A 21,950-nucleotide genomic window follows, 5' to 3' on the forward strand; every position below is an offset into this window, starting at 1 on the left:
AAAAAAAAAAAAAAAAAAAGAAAATATCATAGGAAATCCTATTATTTTGTATGCTAACAATAATAACAAATTCTAAGAAAAAAATATTGAAGATCATCCTTGATTAGGAAACATTTTCTCAAAATGCAAAAAAGAGAAAGAGAAAGAGAAAGAAAAAGGTTCAGACATCAATGAAGCTAAAATCTGAAAATATTTAAATGTATATATGCATTATATATCTTTATATGCATATATTCATATGTGTGTATTTGCTTCAGCTTTCAGAATTGACATTCATGTTGAAATGGAATGGCAAAAATTTCATTTTCCAGAACTGGAATAAAATACATTTATGGCAAAGGGGGGAAAAAAGACAGTATGCTTGGCACATAGAGTCTTTAGACAGCATCCCATCTTCCCCTGTGTCCTCTCAAGCCATGAGAGGAGATTCGTGGAGGGGCTGAGGTCAGATGGATTTCCAACCTGAGTCTTGGCCATGTGCCAAGTCACAGCCACACTTGAAAGGCCAAGCGCTTCCTGGAGAGAGAGTTGAAGGGCTGCAGGCCTGTCACTGGATCCCATGGCAATTGTAGGGTAACGGGATAAAGAGGCAGAGACCGTGGGCTGTGCATAGCCATGTGTTTTATTGGATCTGGTGTCTTTCTTATTTTACAAAATAGGTAGAAGAGCCCAAAATGCAAAGCAGTCAGCAATGTCTGACGGGAGGAGGGGCTGTGAGGGCCTTCCCTCAGACTCAGATGCTGGCTGACTGGGAAGGGGCGCTGAACGAGACAAGCAGGGTTATGAACAAGAGCAGCAGCATGACAGGATGCTGATGACAGGTTAGACCTGGATCCTATAGTCCCTGCCCTCTAGGTGAGCTCAGGAGCATCTCTGGGTAGACTAAAGAGAGGGAGAGGGGACCCTAGGGGATCCTAGGGCATCGTGGGGATGCTCCCACACTGCGTTCAGATGGAGTACCCATCCTTTTCTTCCCATTCCTCTAAGGCAGCCACTAGGAGTGATAAAACTAAAGTTCAGGAAAATCCCTGACTTACTCCATGCCTCTACATCTAGATAGGGGTCACAGAGAATCAGACAGCTGTCACCGGAAAGGCTGACAGCCGGAGAGGAGGTGGGACCTTGACAGGCATCATCCAGGACACCGCTCACTCATCTTCCCCTGGCCACCGCTCCCACCATACAAGCAAGGAGGAGGGAGAGGATTCAGGGAGGAACCAGACATCTGGGTCCCAGGCTCTCCGAAGACACTGAGCAGTACATGGTGAATTTCTGGGACATTGCTAAGGACATAAGGCCTTCCGGAAAGTCTGGAAACTCATACTCTGCTGACCCGGGGCAGCAGTCCTGTGGAACCCGGCAGTGACAGTCAACCTGGGCTCTCATAACCTACCCGGGCTCTCTGGTCTCCACTCCAGCCAATTCCTAGGACCTAACCACTGGCTCGGGGCCAACATTTTTCTGCTTTCTTGTCCCCCCCCTCCCACGGGGCCCTCAAAGGCTAGGCTGAAAAGGCAGCCGGGGACATGGGCAAAGCGTGTTCTCTGAGAAGGGAGTCTTAGAGGAAGATCTATGAGATTGGGGATGGGAAAGCACCATCGCAGGAGACATTCTTTCTAATGCGGTTTCTAGAGTGGGGCTGGGAGGAGAGGAGAACCACTCGGTTCCTACACCAGGGGTATCCTCAGCACTGGGTATCAGCCGAGAAGGGGGTGAGAGCTGTCTGGGGTTGGGAATCTACCACCACCACCCCCAGCCTCCAGACTTAGCTTGCCTACTCTTGGCATGTAGCTCAGGGATCAGGACTACAAAATCCCTACAGCCCCCAAGGTACAGGCAGGATGAGGACAGACCCGGGGAGAGGAGGGTTAGATTCACCTGGACTAGGGCTACAGCACGGTCACCCCAGGACACACTAACCCCTCTCCCTGGGGAGCTAGATGACATTATCAAAGAGTTGCATGGACCTCATGATGTTCTCGTCCTGCGGTCATGGCATGAGGGAGGCAGGCAGAGAGAGAGAGAGAGAGAGAGAGAGAGAGAGAGAGAGAGAGAGAGAGAGAGAGAGAGCTTATCAGAGACACAGAGAAAGACATTTAATCAAAGATGGGGATATTCAGGGATTAAAAAGAAGGTCACCTAGGGGGATCTGAGGCGGAGAAGGGGTAAACCCGCGCTGGTCATGAGAGGAAAGGATTGGGAGGTGGGGCATGCCATGAAGTTGTGGGGAGCCTTGTCCTGGAGAGAGTGGAGGCATACCTGTTGACAAGATTCAATGAATTCCTCGATGGTCACCACACCGTCCTTGTTTCTGTCCATCTTCTATAAGAAGGTGGTCAGGCAGGGGAATGAGAGGGGTAATGGGAGAGAGAGAGAGAGAGAGAGAGAGAGAGAGAGATACTTAGGTAAATGCCTTTAGGGCCTGGTGTCCTTCCCTCCACCCCAGGGCCACCAGCCCACCCAGACCCAGGCACCTGGAAAAAGCTCTCCACGTGCTCTCTTGGGGCCTCCTCCCGGAGGGCAGGATACGTGTACTTGCCCATCATGTCATAGATGGACTTCATGATGTCAAGCATTTCCTGTTAAGCCAAATGAGATTTTCCCTAAGAGCCTCTGGCCCCCAAATTTAGGGGCCTAGGGCCAAGGACAGACCTCACTCACCCCTCACCGCTAACACCTATACACCTATGACACATTGTTCTGTATAAGATCCCTTTGCCCATCACTGCCCAGCACCCCACCCGCCACCCCTCTTGCCCTCTGGCGGCCCTGCACCTCCTTTGTGATGCAGCCATCTTTGTTGAGGTCATATAAGTTGAAGGCCCAGTTCAGCCTATCATCTATGGTTCCCCGAAGAATCACCGACAAGCCAGCCACAAAGTCCTGGAAAGGAGGTGGAGGGGACTTCGCCAACCGATTCTTTGGGTTTGGCATGGGAATCTTGGCCTTCCCAGAAGCCCAGGGAAACAGGCTTGTTTGACCCACCTCTCCTAGCTCACCTCAAAACTGACAGAGCCGTCATGGTTGGTGTCAAAGGCGTTGAAGAGAAAAGCAGCGTAGTTGCTGGAGTCTGTGGATGAGTGTGGGACAGGAGTAAGGCCTTCAGTCAGGGTGCTCACTTCTCCTCAGCTTCCCCAGACCTCCAGAACCCTCTTCCCACCTCAGCTTAGGGATGGGCAGCTGCCACTCCCTTGGGTGTCTCACTCCTTACCTCCTTGGGGAAAGAACTGAGAATAAATCTGCTTGAAGTTCTCCTCGTTGACAATTCCACTGGGGCATTCCTGGGTGGGGACAACCAGACTGAGCAGACACACAAACCCCACTCCCTTCCCACTCACCACCCTTAGAGAGTCTCCCAGAAGGAGGAAAAAAAAATCATCTTGCATCTGTGGAACATACCACAGAGTTCTTTCTGGTAAGGCCTGGCAAGCAGACTTCTTCCCCGTGTACAAATAAACACGAACCGAACCATCACAAGCCCAGCTTGCCAACCCCAGTGCCCCAAACCTCAGGCTAGAAGTTGGGTCTGCAGGCCCCATCTCCCTCTTCAAAGCAGCCAGGCTGTGTTTCCTAGTACGTGCAGGTCAGCTAGGCCTCTCCGATTCAGCCCTTGCCCAGTTACCCTCCACTCACGTTCTTGAAGCCTCGGTATAGGACCTGCAACTCTCTGCGCGTGAACTTAGTTTGTTCCTGGAGCTGTTCCAGACCTTCAGGCCGGTGACACACCGTGGACAGTTCAAACTCATCCTCCACGCTGTCTGCGGGGAGTGGTAGGGGGGATAGCTTTGCTTTAGGTCGGGCTCCTGAGATCACTTGGGTGATCTTGTCAAAGTAACTAATTCATCCCCCCCCACCTCCACCCCCTTCTTCTTGTCTAATCTTTCACACCCAAGAGAACAGTTTGCCAGACTCTGAGCTGAGAACGCAGAAGGAAAAAAAGATACTGGTCAGCTTCGAGGTCCGTTGGGGCTATGGCTATGCCTGGCTCCAGACTCAGTAGTGGCCCCTGGCCCTTGGTGGGGGGCAACCCCTTGCTGCCTCCTCTTAGTAAGGGGATAGAATGGGGCCCAGGCACGCCAGAAGGTCAGAACCTTTCTTAAACCAAATCTTAAGAGTTCCCCAAGCCCAACTTTGGAGGGCCCCCAACGCCGCTCATCCCAGCCATGCCCGAGCCATGCCCCGCCCAGCTCCAGCCAATCATCATTCAGACCCCAATCCCAACTCCACCCTCAGCCCCACCCTAGGTCCCAACGTCCATCCCCCAGGCAAGTACCCCCATCCCGCCCCAACCAGGAGAGTAAGTCACCTGGGTCCAGCGGGCGGGGTCTGTGGGGGCGGAGGGAGGCTGGGGCAGCTAATGCTGAAGGGAGCGAATTGTCACCGAGAGGCGGCAGAAGACCAGGCCAACTGCAGACACTCCCCTGGCCCCACACTCACAGGAAATCTCACAGACTTGAGTGTTTCCACACATGAACCCCAGACCCATAACAAAACCTCATCATCGTGCGCACAGCCATCCGTGATGGGATGGACTCCCCATAAATAGTCCCCTCTCCGTGGTGGCACCATCTGAGTGACACAAGTTTAAGTGCTCAAACTGGGCCTTTATGGCTTACAAAATCCAGTATGCTTTTATAAGATGGGCAAGGCTCAGCGGGAGCAATGGAACCTATAGACAAAAGGGGGTCACTACTCAATTGGGGGCTACTCTGTTCAAGATCAGGCTAGCACAGGAAAACCTCAGTATCCCGACATTTGGGAAGGTGGGCTCCATCCTCTACACCTGTCACCTGTTAAAGCACAGGTGACATACATTCGAAGGTCTAAAACACTAGGGAGGCCCGGTCACCAGCTAAGCCACCCCATCACAGCCATGGCAGGGCTTACGCGAGCTCAGGCTTTAGGCCTAAAACACTAGCCCTGGCGCACCATTTCGCAGGCTAGGGATGCTCACAAGCATTCATGACCTGACTATACATTCCAGTTTGTAGCTACACCCTTCACATTCAGACCCAGCCAGTTCCCAATTCCCACCACACTGCACGCACACGCTCACACACCCCATCCCCAGAAGCATAGGAGAGGCACTTGCTTTCACTGACTGAGGGCAGGGCTTGGGGCCCGCAGCACGGCAGCAGCTTGAGGAATCGCTGCTTCAGGGCTTTTTTACTGGGCCCTGGAGGGTGGCCTGGGAAGAGAGAAGACCCCAGGAAGGCACATTAACTCCCACTGCCCCTCAGTTCTCTGTTTGCCTGTCTGCTCCCCCACCAATCACAAATCAACACTGGTTGGGGTGGGGATAGGGAATGAATGGAGGCTGTGTAGACAGGGCAGAGAGCTGGGGCCAGGCTGCCATGTTGGGTCTCATAGGCATGGAAAGTCAACTGGGGCCAGGCTTGGTCATGCTGTATAAAGAGAAATGGCAGGCAAGAGGGAGGCAGCCTCAGTCTGCTAACTGCTAACCCCACTCGGGGTAATGTCTAAAGGACTGTTTGAATAGGGATTTCTCTCTCTCATGTACACACACACACATGCACACACATATACACACATAAGGATGTTGCACAGTAACATTTTAGAGCAGCAAGTGACATAGAGAAGACAGTAACACTTGATGGCCTAAGCATGTTCCAAACACAAGCATAGAGTTTTACCCAACACTCTAATATACACAAATAGGACCAAAGTAAAACATGATCACACATACGGAGAGCCATATAGACCATCTCATGCACAGCATGATCAAACCACGTAAAATAGATAAGGCCCCTCAGGCATCATAATGCTATGTATGAAGGATCTCAAGACATACGGACCAAAGTTATTGTGGCATATCCATGACATTCTGACCTAGATCTCTGTGGAGGTTACTATCTATTGTTAACTTGACTGGATTTAGGACCATCCAGAAAGCCTGCAGTGATGGTGCACACCTGTAATCCCAACATTCAGGAGGCAGAGGTAGGTGGATCTCTGTGAGTTCCAGGCCAGCCTGAACTCAAGGCCTGAGTGAGTTTCAGGGCAGCCAGGGCTACACAAAGAAACCCTGTATTGAAAAACCAACAATAACAAAAAGAATCTCCTAGGAGATTCACCCCTGCACATTTGATGGAAGAGGGAAGACTCGCCCTGAGTGTGAGTGGCATCATCCCGTGGGCTGGAGTCCATGTCATATGAATAAAAAGGGGACAAAAGAGAAGGTGGACTGAGAGCAGTAATAATGTGTGTTTCCTGACTGTGACAGCTTACTGTAACCCTTCCTGACATGACGGATGGCAGCTACAACTGTCTGCTGGTCATTTCATCAGTAAGAAGTAACTAAATACAGAAAACGGATTCCAGGAGTGGCGTTGTTACCACAAACCTGGATGGTTTGTAGGCCTTTAGAACTCAACTTTAAACCAGTTGGTTTATGAGAGAAACAGAGAGTCTGAAGCCATGGGAGAGAGAAGGCCTAGGACACACTAAGTAGGGCTTACCAGGCCATTTTAGTGAGACTGTGGCAGACGAGAGTGCTAACAGAAATGCAGGCAGTGGAGCTCAGTGTTTAGCTCAGTGGAAGAGTACTTGCCCTTGAAAAGACACGACACGAATCTCTGAAGCTGAAACCTAAAGCTGCATTGGAGCCCTCGGGATGTTAGAGATGCCAGAGCTAGGGGAAAGCTGCAGGCATTAGACAGAGGTCCACAAGAGACTACAAGTAACAGTGGAAAGGGACTACCCAAGACTTGCCCAGGTGATGCCACCAAGACCCCCAACACCAAACGCAGCACTGCAGGACTTACTTTGCTTTGTTGGGGTTAAGACTTGCTCTGGTCCAGCCTGCCCTTGGCCTGCCCTCATCCCTCTTTTAAAACCCCTTCTTTTTACTTTACTGGGGCTTGCAGTTAAGAGACTGCTGCCCTGAGTCTCAAAAGAGACTTTGGGGGGCTGGAGAGATGGCTCAGTGGGTAAGAGCACCGATTGCTCTTCCGAAGGTCATGAGTTCAAATCCCAGCAACCACATGGTGGCTCACAACCATCCGTAATGAGGTCTGACGCCCTCTTCTGGTGTGCCTGAAGACAGCTACAGTGTACTTATAATAAATAAATAATAAATAAATCTTTAAAAAAAAAAAGAGACTTTGGGATTTTGAACAAATTTAGAACTCTTAACATGCTGGGAAATCTTGCCCAAGGGAAAAACTCACTAGGCAAAGCATTAGCCACGTAAGCCTGTTGAGCGGAGTCCAGGCTCTAGCGCCCAGGTGAAGAGTGGATGTGGTGGCACACATGTGTAACCCAAGAGCTCCTATGGGGAGATGGGAGGCAGAGACAGGGTAACCACTGAGAAGCCCACAGGCCTGCTCACCTAGAGTACACACACAGCATGCATGTGTGTGAGTGTGTGTGCACTCATACAGATGAACTAAACACATTTGCATTATGAGGTAACCACGAGCCTTTGAAGACCTTTTCTATACCTTTGAAGGTATAGAAAAGTTGACAAAGAATAGACTAGGGATGACTGGGTTTCGAATCACCTAAGGAGACACACCTCTGTGTGTCTTTGATAGTTTGGATGAGAATGGTCCCCACAAGGCTCCTATGTTTGAATACTTGGCCCCCAGTTAGTGGAACTGTGTGCGAAGGAGTAGGAAGTGTGGCTGTGTTGGAGGAATATGTCACTGGGGGTGGACTTGGAGGTTTCAAAAGCCCACATTAGGCCTAGCACATTCTCTCTCTTTCCTCCCTCTCCCCCTTCTCTCCCCCCTGTGCCTGCTGCCTGCGGATCAGGATGTAAAGCTCTCAGCTACTGCCGTGCCTATGGGCTTCCCACCAAGATGCAAGATGATCACGGTGGGAAAATGGCAAGGAAGCCCCCAGTGAAATGCTTTCTCTTCACATGGCGTCTCCTCACAGCACAGGGACAGCAGCCGGCTCTGAGGATGCTTCGAAATTGCTTTAACTGAGGAGGGAATCCCCACCATGAGTGTGGGGCAGCAGTATCTCACAGACTAGGAGCACAGACTGAATAAAAAGTTAAATAGGGCTGGGCGGTGGTGGGCACGCCATTAGTTCCAACACTTGGGAGGCAGAGGCAGGCGGATTTCTGAGTTCGAGGCCAGCCTGGTCTACAGAGTGAGTTCCTGCCTTCCCCACCATGGCGGGCAGTACATCCACTCTGCCTTCCCCACCATGGTGGGCTATGCATTGAAATGATGAGCTAACAGAAACCCTTCTTCTTTTTGCCCTAGCAATTTTCCTTTTGCCATAGCAATGAGAAAAGTAAGGAATACAGTCACCACATACATGACACGTACATACTATGACTGCCCTTCATCCACAAGGCCTAATTTGTCCTGGCCACATCCACCCATCCCTCTTGAAATCCCCCACTCCATAGCACCCTTAATCTTCCTTCCTCCTCATTTCTACAGGTGTCCTTCACTGTAACTGAACCCCGGGAGACCCCTAACACTATTCCATGCGTCTCTCAGCTGCACTCACCTACTGCTACAGATCTGCTGGGGTTGGTACCCTGACTAGGGTTATGCCACTCCTAGTGGGGCCCAACCTCCTTCAGTTACTTTCCTCTCTATAGCTCTCTATGCCACACTGTCCTCCCAAGGCAAGCTCCACCCAGAGGTCCAGCCCTTGCTCCAAGGGGGTGACTGTATAAGGTTACAGTCTTCTCCCCTCCAACCCATCCATCTCACCCAGGAGTTACTGAAAGGTAGTGGCGGAGGCAATGGGCCAGGCAGAGATCGATGGTGGCCTGGCCCTTGGCCCAGGCCTTCATTAGCCTGGACTCTGGTTTCCGGAAGCTGGATTATATATACCCAGGGCCTCTGGTGGTGGTGTCAGCTCCAGGTGGTGGGTAGCTCTCCTGGGCCCCCACCTTCCTTGCTCCCCTGTGTCACCTGATTGCATGCTGCTCCTAAGCCTCATGTGTCTCTTCTCTTGCATATTCTGTGGTAATGGGGTTTTCCAGATGGCCCCTTGCTCACCATCACAGTCTAAAAGGGATGTGAATTAGAGGCAAATGACTTGATCTTTAATGAGAAGCTCAGCCCAGCTCCTCAGTTGATCTGGGCCTGACTCCTTGTTTCTACCTCAGTAACTGTAGTGAGAGGACGGAGGGTGCTCTTATTGAGCCCCAGAACAGGTAATCCCTAGATTGTCTCTGTCTTGTCTCTTGTCTCTGGCTTCCTTAACATCTTTCCAGTTCTGCCAGGTGTCTATCCTATAGCCTCCTTACCCCCTTCCCTTGCCTGTCACAGTTCTTGCCTGTCTCTAATATCACTGGGGTGACAGTGTGTCCCAGATTCTTGCTGTGAAGACGAAGGGGAGGCCGAAACTCTGGGCAAGTGGGGCACGAGTGGTTCCCTGTGCACCGGCAATGCTACCCTCCGAACTGACATGGGACAGGACAGATGGGAGCCCTAGAGACCATTCTTCGCTTACTTCAAGGGGTTTGGGAGGTAAAGGGCTTTAGATATCCAGGCTAAGATCTGACTCACTCTTGATCCCAAGCCTGGACAGAGCCACAGCCATCTTGGTCACAATGCTCCCACTCTTGTGCCCTTGAATCCACTCCTGCCTTATCCTCAGTCTGGGGACAGTGACACACTCAACCTGCTACCTACAGAGGCTGAGCCATATTTCCTGCCCAGCAGCATCCACCATCTCCCAGAGCCACATTCCTGTCACTTCAACATAAGCAGTCATGTCTCTGTCACATACACAAGCTTACACCCTGTTTCCTCTTACACATGAACACAGAGGGACACCCCATGTTTCACACAGTGAATTTACCCCCACCACTTCTTGACAGCCTCTGTCAGTACCCAGACCTGGCGTCAGACATCCTGAGAGCCACTATGGGACCCTGGCTCCAAAAAAGACTTATCCTGTGTGCTTTCTGGTTTCTTTCTTTCTTTCTTTCCACTAGACACTATATGCCAGATGGCTCCTGGTGTGCACGGGTTCTTCTCACTCTCATTCCACTCCTCTCCCTCATCTCCCAGATGCCAACCTTCTCTTCCCTTTGTCATCTCCCATGAATCCTGTTCCCAGCATTCCCACTTGTCCTTTTCCTAGGCACCTCTCTCTCACTCACCTGCTCACCCTGCACCCGGGCACGAAGATAGCACAACCCAGTCCCCAAACAGTAACTCAGATATGCCCAGCTACCTGGGTTACCTTCCAAGGAGACAGGCTCAAAGAGGCCAAACTGTTCCAGAACCTTGACAAAAAGAACCAGGACCACGAGTACAGCCACCATTTCCAGTCCCTCCAGGGTCATGGCAGTCCTGGGGCATGGCCCCCACCTACTGATGCTCAGACAGGACACACTGCTCCACACCACTTTCCCCTCAGACTCCCCTGCATGAGTAAGGCTGAATAAGACTGCCCTGCAGGCTCCCTCCCTGTCTCCCGCCCTGGGTCCCCTCCCTTCCCCTCTCTCCCCGCCTCTGCCCCACACACCTCCCAGCCACAGCCTCCGCCTTTCTCTTCCTCTCCTCTTCGGGCTACCTCAGCCTTTGGACCAGTACTTCCTCCACAGGATCTTTTGGTGTGAGGGAGATGGGCTTAGAGGAGTGACCTGCTCCAGTTGTGGAGAGCTTCCCCAAGGCACTCTGTGACACAGGGAGGGGACAGTGAGCAGCTGAGCTTTAGAAGGCAGGCAGGATGCAGGATGGAGAATGCATGTGTGAGAAACTATGAACTGTACCCTGGTAAGTAACAGATATCTGGGTATGAATACATTATGAGTTCTGGGTGTTTTACTGTGTGTATGTCCCCTTTCATGTGCGTCTGTGTTTATGTGTTTATGTGTGTGTGTGTCACAGGGTGTGTTTGGGAGTATGATTGGCTTCGGTGTCTATGGAATATATAGATATAGATAGATAGATATAGATATATAGGTATATGTACGTGTCAATCTGTGTGGGGATTTCTGAGAGTGTGGGGTGAGATGTGTGTTTAAGGCTTCTGGGCTGGGATACGAGGTTGGGTAGGCATGCATGTACTGTGCAGGGAGGCAATGGGTCTATGGTTACATTGGTAGATTGATATAGGATTGTGTGAGAACACAGGGGGAAGAGAAGACAAGTGACCTCTCCCGTCAGAAGGACACTATCAGCATCGATTGCGGTTGTCATGGAGACTGTGAGGCGGGAAGCACTCTCTTCCCACAGGCCACAGGCAGTGAAACTGAGGCCCCAGGAAGGGAGGATTAGATCTCACCACAGCAGCAGGAAGAAGGCCACTCAAGCTCCTGAGGGAAGGTGGGGGAGCTGTGTTTCCCCTCCTTCCAGGCTAGAAACTCATCCTGACATGCCAAAGCCTGATCCCTCCTTGGGGAGAAGCCCCCCATGGCATTGTCTCCCACGGCCTTGAAGCCTGAAGTCTCAACCTTTCCTGGTGTAGGGCAGTGAGTGGGGGTGGAGAGGCCTTCAGAGCCTGCAAACTCGTTACCATGGCGTTGCAACCGAGCACTCACTCCTACTAGATGATGTTATAGCTTACTGATGCTATCAAACGGAGCTTTCCCCATAAATCTTTGAAGGCGTTCTCCCCAAAGCCAGAACCAGAGTAAGCTTAGGTCCAATGTCAGTGCCTCCATTTCAACCCAGTCTGACTCTGAGCCTCTCCTCTGTGGCCCGCTTCTTGAAAAGCTCCCACTTTGTTGTTGTTGAGACAGGGTTTCTTCTCTGTATAGCCCTGGCTGTCCTGGAACTCACTCTGTCGAGCAGGCTGGCCTCGAATTCAGAAATCCGCCTACCTCTGCCTCCCAAGTACTAGAATTAAAGGCGTGTGCCACCACCGCCCGGCGAAAAGCTCTCACTTTTGTGGGGGTGGTCCTTCAAGGCTCCCGCGCTGCAGCTCCAGGATTACCGGGTCTCCCTTGGGAGGGAGCCAGTCTCTTTGCTCCTGTTGAAGGTCCACCTGCACTTCTACAAAGCTACCACTGGGGGTCAGTGTCTACTTCGTACCCTATCGGCCCTGAGTGTTTACCTGCCCTGGAAGGTTGGGGAGTAAGACAGCCCTGTGTGCTGTGCTACGGGCGGTTCGGGGTGGTTGCCCTTTCCCTGATGTCGATATCGGTGGCAAGAACGGAGTCAACTCACAAGTTGGCTGTAGTTTCTCATACCTTAGAAGTTACTGCTTCACAGATGAAAACAATAAGTCTCCAGAAGCACACTCCACCCCTGGCCTGTGATGCCCTTTTACCATCTAGAGAGCCCTCCGCTTCAGCCAGTGTCCCACAGGTGGTCCTACCTGATGACCATAGACTCATCATCCTCTAAGCCCTATGAAGCCTTCCTTTTCGATACCGCGGTATCCAGCGGTGTCCCCCACCTTTCCAGGCAGCTGAATTCTCTTTCTCAGCCCACAGCTGACTGCCCAAGTCGTGAGCGGGGTGGGCTGAGGCAGCATATTCCTGTCACCCCAGCGCCCCTGCAAGTGGCTGCAGGAGGATTAGACACTCAAGGACAGCCTTGGCTACACAGATCGTTTAAGGCCAATCTGGGCTACATGAGATCATGTTTGTTTGTTTGTTCTGTTTTTGAAATCCTGTTGAATCTGCAAAATGCAACACCTAACTCAATAATGCAGAATAAAGCAGAAACAGAAGGAGAGAGAGGCAGTGTCAAAAGCTAAGGACGCCAGAGTCCCAGAGCTCAATCCCAGTTTGCAACTCATACTCAACTGGGTGAACCCCGACCTCCCTTATTTCATATTAAAAAAGTATTCTTTGAGCTGGACATAGTGGCTCACTCCCTTAGTCCCAGCATTGGGGAGGCAGAGGCAGGCAGATCTCTGAGTTCAAGGCCAGCCTGGTCTACAGTGAGTTCTAGTACAGTCAGGGGTACACAGAGAAACCTATGTCTCAAGAACAAAAACCAAACCAAATCAAAAGAAAAAAAAAAACCACCCAGTATTATTTGGGGGAAAGAGTTCAGGGAACTGTCACAGCACACGTGTGGAGTCAGAAGACAACTTCTGGAGTGTCTTACCTCGAGGGTCCCAGAGCTAGAACACAGGTCATGAGGTTTAGTAACACTGCCTTTGCTGGTTGAGCCATTGATGAGTGGTTTTTATTTTATCTTTTGACTTTTATTTGAGACAGGGTTTCTCTGGAATTCATTCTGTAGACCAGGCTAACCTAAAACTCAGCTGAGAGCTGGGATTAAAGGCATGTGAGCCACCCCAACCTGCTGCCTTGATGAGTTCTTAGCATGCTTGTGTTTCAGCTTCTCACCTTACAAAGCTTTTGGTGGCAGTGAATGAACAAGAACATGAACACTGGACACGTTCATGAGTGCTAAGCAAGCATCACCACTGTGACCAGCAGAGCATCCCTCCCAGGCTTCCACAGTGCACAGTAGCTCTCAGATTTGTTACCATGATTATTCTTTTCTTCTTTCTTTTTTTTTTTTTTTTTTACTATTTTTCTCCCCAGACAGGGTCCCCCTTTTAGATTTTATGTGTATACATATTTTTCCTAAATGTACATATGTGCACCACACCTCCGTGGAGGTCTGAAGAAGGGATCAGATCCCCTTGGAACTGAAGTTGCAGATGATTGTGAGCCATCATTGATGCTGGGAACCAAATCCAGGCCCTCCACAAGAACAGTTACTGCCCTTAACTGCAAGCCATCTCTAACCCCTAGTTAGGGTCTTAACATAGCCTGGCCTAGCCCCAAATGTAAATAGCTGAGAAAGGCCTTGACTCCCAGATCTTCCTGCCTCTGCCTCAAAAGTGCTGGGATCACAGGTGTGTTCCACCAAACTGAGCAACATTTCTACTCTGATGGCTTCTCATGGCAACCTCTTGAAGTCTATAGCAACCAGCACTGAGGTAAAGAAGGCTCAGGGTGACTTTCTCAAGGCATTCAACTGAGAAGAGCTAGCTTGGAGATTGGAATAGATCTCAATGTACTCTCAACTAGATGCTGGGATGCTCAACTAGTGCTGGGATGGTAAAGATGCTAAAAACCAACTAACCAACCAACCAAACACAACAATAACAAAAAACTCCACTGGGCCAAGCAGATATGGTGGCAGACACCTGTGATGCCAGCGCTGGAATGAGTGAGGCAGGAGGATCTTTCAAGTTCCAGGCCAGCCTGGGCCACACAGAGGGAAACCCACTAAACGCATAACAAAGCAACGTCCGCAAACTGATGCCAAAGTGGAACAAAGGGAAGGAGATCCAAAGACAAGCCTGTCACTAGCTGTGGAGATAGCCTCCACTGAGAAAAGCTCATTTAAAATTGTTCTTTTGTGGGCTGGAGAGATGGCTCAGGGGTTAAGAGCACTGACTGATCTTCCGAAGGTCCTGAGTTCAAATCCCAGCAACCACATGGTGACTCACAACCATCTGTAATGGGATCTGATGCCCTCTCCTGGTGTGTCTGAAGACAGCAACAGTTTACTTATAATAATTAATAAATCTTTGGGCCTGGAGCAAGCAGGGTGAGCAGGGCTGATGCTTGAGCGAACAGGGTTGACTGGAGTGAGCAGAGGTTCTAAAAGTTAATTCCCAACAACCAGATGAAGGTTCACAACTATCTGTACAGCTACAGTGTGTACTCACATGCATAAGATAAATAAATCTTTAGAAAAATTGTTCTGTTGTGTGGCTACTATAGATACCCTTCTAGGCAGGCCACTGAAAGAGTTCTATTGCAAAGGTTTCCTGATCAGGAGGTCAGGGGGAATCCAATCTAAGCTGGTGTCATGGTACTGAGGCTCAAACGCAGGGCCTTGTACATGCTAGACAACAGTTTTCCCACTGAGTGGCTGGAGAGAAGATTCAGTAGCTAACAGCTCTTACTGCTGTTCCAGAGAACGTGGCTTCAGTTCCTACACCCAACAGCTCTCTGCCTCCTGGGAAGCTAGCTCCAGGAGACTTGGTGCCCTCTTCTGGCCTCTGAGGACACTTCCACAAACATTCTATACAGACATACATATTTTTAGAAAGTAGTTCTACCATAGAGCGATATCCCTAACCTTTGAGGTGTTTACTTGTTTAAGCCATATCCTCAGTCCAGGGTCTTGCTATTGTAGCTCAGGGTAGCCAAGCTCTTCCACCTCCACCTCCTAGGTGCTGGAATCACGTGTGCTGCTAGGTCTGACTTTAAGCTGACCATACATGCCTGTAATACTAGCACTCACAAGCTGAAGCATGCAGATCTGGAGTTTGAGGCCAGCTTTTACTACATAGCTAATTCCGGGCTACCCAGCCACAGCTAGATAATGAGAATCCATCTTAAAAAAAACACTGGCTTGCTGGGCAGTGGTGGCGCATGCCTTTAATCCCAGCACTTGGGAGCCAGAAGCAGGCAGATTTCTGAGGTCAAGGCCAGCCTGGTCTACAGAGTGAGTTCCAGGGCAGCCAGGGTTATACAGAGAAACCCTGTCTTGAAAAACCAAAAAACCAAACCAAACAAAACAAAACAAAAACAAAAACAAAAAACCCAAAAAACCCAAAAACAAAACAAAACAAAAAACCCAAAACCAAAAAAACCAAACCCAAACAAACAAACAAAGAAAAACCCCCGCTGGCTGGAACATCAACAGACCACCTCAACCAAAGGATCAGCATTTGGTAAGCACATTAGTTAGTTATCAGTGTGTGTTATTTTATGTCCTGAGAGGAACTGATACTCGGTAAGTGACTTTCCCCAAGGAAGTAGTTAATATTCTGGTAAAAAATGACTTTGGCCACAGCCTGCCGTCTGCCGGCTCTCTCAGCCATCTCTTCAACAGTCTTTGTAGTGTTAGAAGATAGTTTATGTTGGGAGAGCTAGGAGTGACAAAATTTAAAAGGGCTGAATTCTATGAATGCTAAACAGACTACCTGGATTAAAAGAGGCACCATCTTTAAATTTAAAAAAGAGACATACTGGCTGGTTGTGTGTCAACTTGACACAGGCTTGAGCTATCACAGAGGAGAAGTGCCTCTATGAGATCCAGCTGTGGGGCATTTTCTCAATTAGTGATCAAGGGGTAGGGCCCCTTGTGGGTGGTGACATTCCTAGGCTGGGAGTCCTGGGTTCTATAAGAGAGCAGGCTGAGCAAGCCAGGGGAAGCAAGCCAGTAAGGAACATCTCTCCATGACCTCTGTATCAGCTCCTGTTTCCTGACCTGCTTAGTTCCTGTCCTGACTTCCTTTGGAGATGAACAGCCATGTGGAAGTAAGCTGAATAAACCCTTTCCTCCCCAACTTGCTTCTTGGCCATGATGTTTGTGCAGGAATAGAAACCCTGACTCAGACAGGCATCCTAGCAATGCCTCCTGTGTTCTGCTGCCGGGGAGAGGTGCAGACAGCCCTGAGTCCAAGCATCCTGTCCACAGGTCTCCCCTTTTCCTTCGGGCTCTCAGAGGCCTTGATCCAGCTTCTCAGTGACTCCTGATTCTAAATCCACCATGCATCCTGGGGTGTAAGAGATGGAGTTCTTCTCCAGAGTCTCTCTTCCTTCTGCAAAAACTTCTCTAGTCTTAAGAGTCCAATGAGAGACTACGCAGACTTGACTGTTCCAAAGGCTTTCACTGCCCAGTTTGCAGTGCCTGGGGATCAAACTCTGGCTCTATCACCTGTGAGGCAAACATGAAACCTGTGCGCTGAACTTACACAGGTCAAACCAGGAGATGGTGGCACCTGCACTGGGGAGGCAGAGGCAGGAGAATCTGAGTTCGAGGCAAGCCTGGTGTACAGAGTTAGTTCTTGGGCAGCCAGGGCGACACAGAGAAACCCTAATGTTCTCTAAAAACCTAAACCCAAACCCAAACCCAAACCAACCAAACAAAAGAACTCACAGAAGTCCACCGCCTCTGCCTCTTGGGTGCTGGGGCTAAAAGTGAGCTCCTGTTCACCCAACCTTAATTTTTTTTTTTTTAAGGATGGGTTCTTACTGTGTGTCTGTAGCCTGAATTACCTGAGTACTTATCTTGTACTTCAGGTTAGCCTCAATGCAAGGCAACCCTCAGCCATAATGCCCAGACTTCTTTCTCTTGAGGACAGGGTCTTTATTTATTTTTCCTCCTTGTTTTCTGAGACAGGGTTTCTTTGATTAACAGCTGTGGCTGTTCTGGAACTCACGTTGTCTCAGAGATCTGCCTGGCTTTGCCTCCCTGCACATGTTCAGTCTTTCTATGTAGCTTTGGCTGGCTTGACACTTAATATGTGACCTAAGCCAGTTTTCTGAGTCCCAGCAATCCTTAGCCTCAGTCTCTTGAGGACTAAGATCACGGGTTTATGTGGCCAGGCTGTCTATAATGATGTTTGTTTGGGTTGGTACTGGGGATTGAACTGAGGGCCATGCACACTTGAGGTGAACTCTCTACGACTGAGCCATACAGCCAGCTCCAGAGGGAAATCTTAATGGAATCACTTTAGGCAAAGTGAGAACTCAAAGAGTCAACCGTTAGGGCACTGGGCCGGTCTTTCCCAGACATCTCAAATCTCACCAACAGAGATGCTGCTAGCATTCAGTCATTTACTATCCACAGTTCAAGTCTGGAAAAATACTGCCTGGTGGAGGAGTCCACGCCCTAAGCCATCTGCTCTCCACTGTCACTCCATCAGCAAAGACCCCAAGGCCCTTGTCTCAGCCCCCGACCATTCCATCCCAGCTAATCAAAGAGATGCTGCAGCCCCCAGCTGCATCAGGTGATTAATGACCTCCCTAGGCGATAGGGCTATTTTGGGTCCTGGAAGTCATGCCTGCAGTGATTGAGAGCTGGCCCCGCCTGGCTCCATCCATCTGTCACTGGAGACAAGCCCAAGCAGGGGGCTTCAGGGGAGACATGCTCTCCAAGAGACTTATAAGCATGGCTCTCACTCAGCCCCCAACACTCCTCCTCCTGAAGGCACATGGCATGAAGCAGCTGCAGGCCCTGAACATACATACGGCAGGGGTTCAGGTGGAACCCCACGTAATGAGGCAGAGAACTACAGATCCCGGAATGCCATGGGGCCAGATTGTTTCAGTTTCTTGGAAGCCAGATGAAGGGAGAATTCCAGGTTCTGTGGGCCCAGGTAGCCCTAGGGAAACCTAAGTGGCGGTGTGTACAAACCTTAAGAGCATCATATGGAACCCACAGTTTACAGCATCAATCCACAAACTTCATGCCAACGTACAACTTCATGAAAGTAGTTGTCAGACTCAGGGTTCTCAAACCAAACTCCAAAGCATTGTAACCCTGGCAATCCTAGGGATGTGCAATCCAGGACGCACAGCCTTGGAGACACACAGCTCCGTCCATCTGTCTGGTCAGGCACGAACTCACTAGTGAGCTCAGCTTGTTCTAGCTTTTTTGTTGTTGTTGTTGTCTTTGGATAGGTCATTGTAAGACATCTCCCACCAAACCCAAGTAATGCAATACAGAGCTGTGTCTGTCCCCAGCCCAGCGACAAGCTTCTTCCTTCTACCCCGGCATCCTGCCCCTTTCTTGAGGCTTTACGCTTCAATGAGCAGCCCTATCCAATGTTGTAAGCCACGATGCCCGAAGCGCCTTTATTCTGGTGCTCCGTGAGTGATCCTTATCCCCTACCCTACTCTGTGAGCAAACTTGCCCTCTTACCCTGATTATGTGCGAGCCCCTGCTCCCTCCGATCTCTGTGAGAAGCCCTTCTCTCCACCTCTGTAAGGCTCCAATCCCGAGCCACTCGTTTTTAGAGGGGGTCCTCCCTTCCCTTCCTCATACCTGGCGACAGTGACCCAGTCACCAACTGGTAGAGAGATCGAGCTGCCTGCCCCAAAGGGCTCCGGCACCTGCAAGGGCAGCGGTTCATGGCTTGGCTGAGAGCACAGTGTCCAAGCTCCGCCCCCAAGGTCCCTGACTGAGGGCGGTGCCGCCCCCATTAGAGTGGGTGGTGCGAGAGGGCCAGACTGACAGCCGGGAGTGTCTCAGACCCTGAGCCTTTCAGCTGCAGGTTCCTGGCCTCACAGGAATACCTTGAACAGGTCATCTTAAGCACTCTGCACCCACCCGCAAAGCTCTTAGAGACGGGGGTGTGGCGGAGGGGCAGGGCGTTCTCTCATCCCAGCTTTCTCTCCAAACGTCTTCTGGATTTCTGGTAAGGAAAAGAGGTACACACGGATTTTGAAAGAAAACCTGGAATGGCTGAATGATGAATGACTTATTTGTTTATTTTAGATCGGGTGTTGTCTGGCACTTGCGACAAGATTCAGGCTGGCCTCAAATTCGTGGCAATCCTCCTGTCATCTTCCCAAGTGCTGGAGATTACTGATGTGAGCCACTACAGATCTTATTTACCCTTTATGCTCCACTTCAACCCCTCTTCCGGCTGTTTCCCCACCCCCACCTCCCATATTAGCACAGGGACGCTACAGGGGTGAGAGGACATAGTTGTCATGGCAACTCTCCACACTTCCTGGACCAATGGGAGGAAAAACAGGAAGGAGGAGAAAGGATAGTACATTAGCTTAGCGAACCAAGCGCTCGCTGCCTCCTGGCTCCCGATCCCTTTCAAAACTATGCCTGTCTTTGAGTCTTCTTTCGTAAAAAAACTCAACCATCACATGCTGGCCCCCAGCCAACTATAGCAAGTAGAAGCCCCTTCATCCATCAATCTCTGTGCAAACCCCTTTCTAGGACTTATTGCTATCAATAAAACCCTATGTAAATCCTTCCAGCACCTACAAACACTTCAAAATCCTGGGAAAGGCCATAGAAGATGTATGCTCCCATTTCTTCCACCGTGTGTGTGAAGGGTAAGGGAGCGAGCCTATATTAAGAGGAGACAACTACCACGAAACACCACACCTTGTCCACTCGAACCCATTGCCAACGGTGCCCACGAGGAATCAGTTTCAGACACAGGGCTGTTTGGCCACACGGGGGCGCGCCACCCCTAGGAACGATACTTTAACTGCCAAAGACTCCAGAGATCCTGGACCCAGGCCCTGGGGCATGGCCAGTCAGGACCCAACGCTCATCTCAGCTTGTACTGTTCTTTCTCGGCCTCTTTTTAGATTGGGTTGCTGCTGGACGCTGATGCAGCCTTTCCCCGCTGAGCAGCGCTGCCAAACAGCCCTGCTCGGCAGGTAAGAATATGAAGAATTAGAGGGTAAGGGGGCGGGCACAGCCTACTCTACCCCTACTAAGAAACTGTCTTTCCCAACTGCTTTGAGCTTGGGGTGAGACTGTGACAGTCGGGGTGTATTCAAGATGCTCCGAGTCATAACTTTAAGACCACTTTGCTGCCAGCATAATGAACCAATATGATAGAGGTACAGCCTCTTCCCCTACCCCAATCCAACTGAGGAATCCTGCCTGCATAGGAAAGGGGAGGGCTGGAGCGCGCTTCAGCACCGTGGACAACGACTCCTTCTTTGGGCTCCAATCAGTGGACTCCAGTCCCAAGAAAAGCCTCTCTGCAAAGGAGAGGTCTCCATAGTGCTCTCCACGTTCGAGCAGAGCCATCTACAGCACAGGATATTGATGACTGGAGAGCTTAAGGTAGGTTTGGGTCCAGCCTAGGCTACATAGTGAGTCCAAGGCCAGGACTCTCGCATGATAAGTTAATAAAAAATAAATAAACCGAGTAGCCCAGCAAGGAGAAGAGCATCTCACTAAAGGAGAGAATGGGGGTAGGAGGTTAACTAACTAACAGCATGTAAATGGGGGCTCCTGGACCCTTACTGCTTTCAAGGGTCCTGAGCTGATGGTGGGCACAGAGTAGAACTGGATCCCAGACAGGTAAACATTTTAACTTCTGGGGGTCTTGACATTGCAACTAGGGTCTTCCCAAAGTCAGTAGCCGAGATTTATTACCAAAGCATAAGATCCCGGTCCCCTTCACTGCCTCCCAGGTTTCACCCTGACTCCACTGAGAAGAGCTCTGCCCAGCTTTGCTCTGTCTTAGGACAGACAGCCCCCCTCCTACTCTTGGTTGGAGCTCTTAGGCAGACACACAAATATGGAAATATACACAGGTGATCATTTACATGAACAGGATCTTCCTAGCGAGCTCAGGGCTCTACACATACATACAGATGTCCTTGGTCTCACAGACCCTCCCAAGGTGGGCCGCAAAGTCACGGGGGGGGGTGCGGAGAAGGGAGCCTGACTGCATTTGCAGGCTCATAATTTCTATCTTTGGCTCTGAAGGAAAGCAAGAGGTTTAGATGAAGTTCTAGTAGCGTTATTGGTAACCAAAGGAGCTTTGCATGTCTAGAGTGATCTGAGTAATTGCCCTCCCAGGTAGAAACTCGCCCAGCACTAAGCGAAGGCTCTCTACAGGGGCCAGGTGCTAGAACCACAGGGTGCTGCTTCTGCAAGCCAGGCTGTTTGGGTGGTGGGTCTCTCTCGGGTCCTTGAGCTATTTGCAGGAAATGGAGGGAGCAAATGGGGGACACTAAAGACCCTTGCTAACTAACACCAGGAAGACAGAGAGGCAAACAGGACAGAAATGCCATCAACACTCACAGGGCCTCCCGCGGGCATCATGCATGAGAGCGGACAGTACCAAATGCTGAAACAACCCACAGCCCCACAATCACAAACATACTTTAAATGAATGCTCATCCCAGAAGTCTTTAAAGGGATAGACCGCCACCAAGTGACACCCTGATGCACTCTGGTAATCACATGTCATTTCACACAGAATCATTCAAAGCACATAGTTGAACACGTAATAGACATACGGTTTAAACAAAAGTTCACTAGTGCAGCCCGGGTCCTACACAACCACACTCAAACATCTGGCAAGACCATAAAATCGCACTGCCTCATGCAAGCACACTCACCTTGGCTGTCACCAAAGCTCAAGGCACATGGTAACCAGCTGTGGGAGGTGCACTCATACATACACAGACACACAAGAACGACAGGTGCTCACGCACGTAACACCTCCCACTCCAGACACACTCCTAGCCCTGTGTCACACACGCCTACACCTGCTGCCTCTCTACACCTGCCCCA

General features: G+C 50.4%; 1 protein-coding gene across 10 annotated transcripts in view; it reads right to left on the reverse strand.

Moving 5' to 3' along the window:
- Nucleotides 1-21,950, reverse strand: part of Kcnip2 (potassium voltage-gated channel interacting protein 2) — a 29,485-nt gene that overhangs the window by 6,850 nt on the left and 685 nt on the right. For 2 of the 10 annotated variants that reach the window (XM_031390503.1, XM_031390504.1), the window contains exons 2-9: nucleotides 5,093-5,188; nucleotides 4,307-4,360; nucleotides 3,634-3,758; nucleotides 3,212-3,281; nucleotides 3,000-3,070; nucleotides 2,776-2,883; nucleotides 2,475-2,579; nucleotides 2,260-2,322 (exon numbers count right to left, since the gene is read on the reverse strand). In XM_031390503.1, coding sequence (XP_031246363.1) covers nucleotides 2,260-2,322; nucleotides 2,475-2,579; nucleotides 2,776-2,883; nucleotides 3,000-3,070; nucleotides 3,212-3,281; nucleotides 3,634-3,758; nucleotides 4,307-4,360; nucleotides 5,093-5,188 — 692 coding nt within the window. Of the gene's footprint in view, nucleotides 1-604; nucleotides 2,323-2,474; nucleotides 2,580-2,775; nucleotides 2,884-2,999; nucleotides 3,071-3,211; nucleotides 3,282-3,633; nucleotides 3,759-4,306; nucleotides 4,361-5,092; nucleotides 5,189-18,707; nucleotides 21,819-21,950 lie in introns of those variants that run through there. The other 8 variants (XM_031390502.1, XM_031390505.1, XM_031390500.1 and 5 more) reach the window with 8 other exon arrangements.

The sequence above is a fragment of the Mastomys coucha genome, unplaced genomic scaffold (assembly GCF_008632895.1).
Source record: "Mastomys coucha isolate ucsf_1 unplaced genomic scaffold, UCSF_Mcou_1 pScaffold21, whole genome shotgun sequence".
Lineage (NCBI taxonomy): Eukaryota > Metazoa > Chordata > Mammalia > Rodentia > Muridae > Mastomys > Mastomys coucha.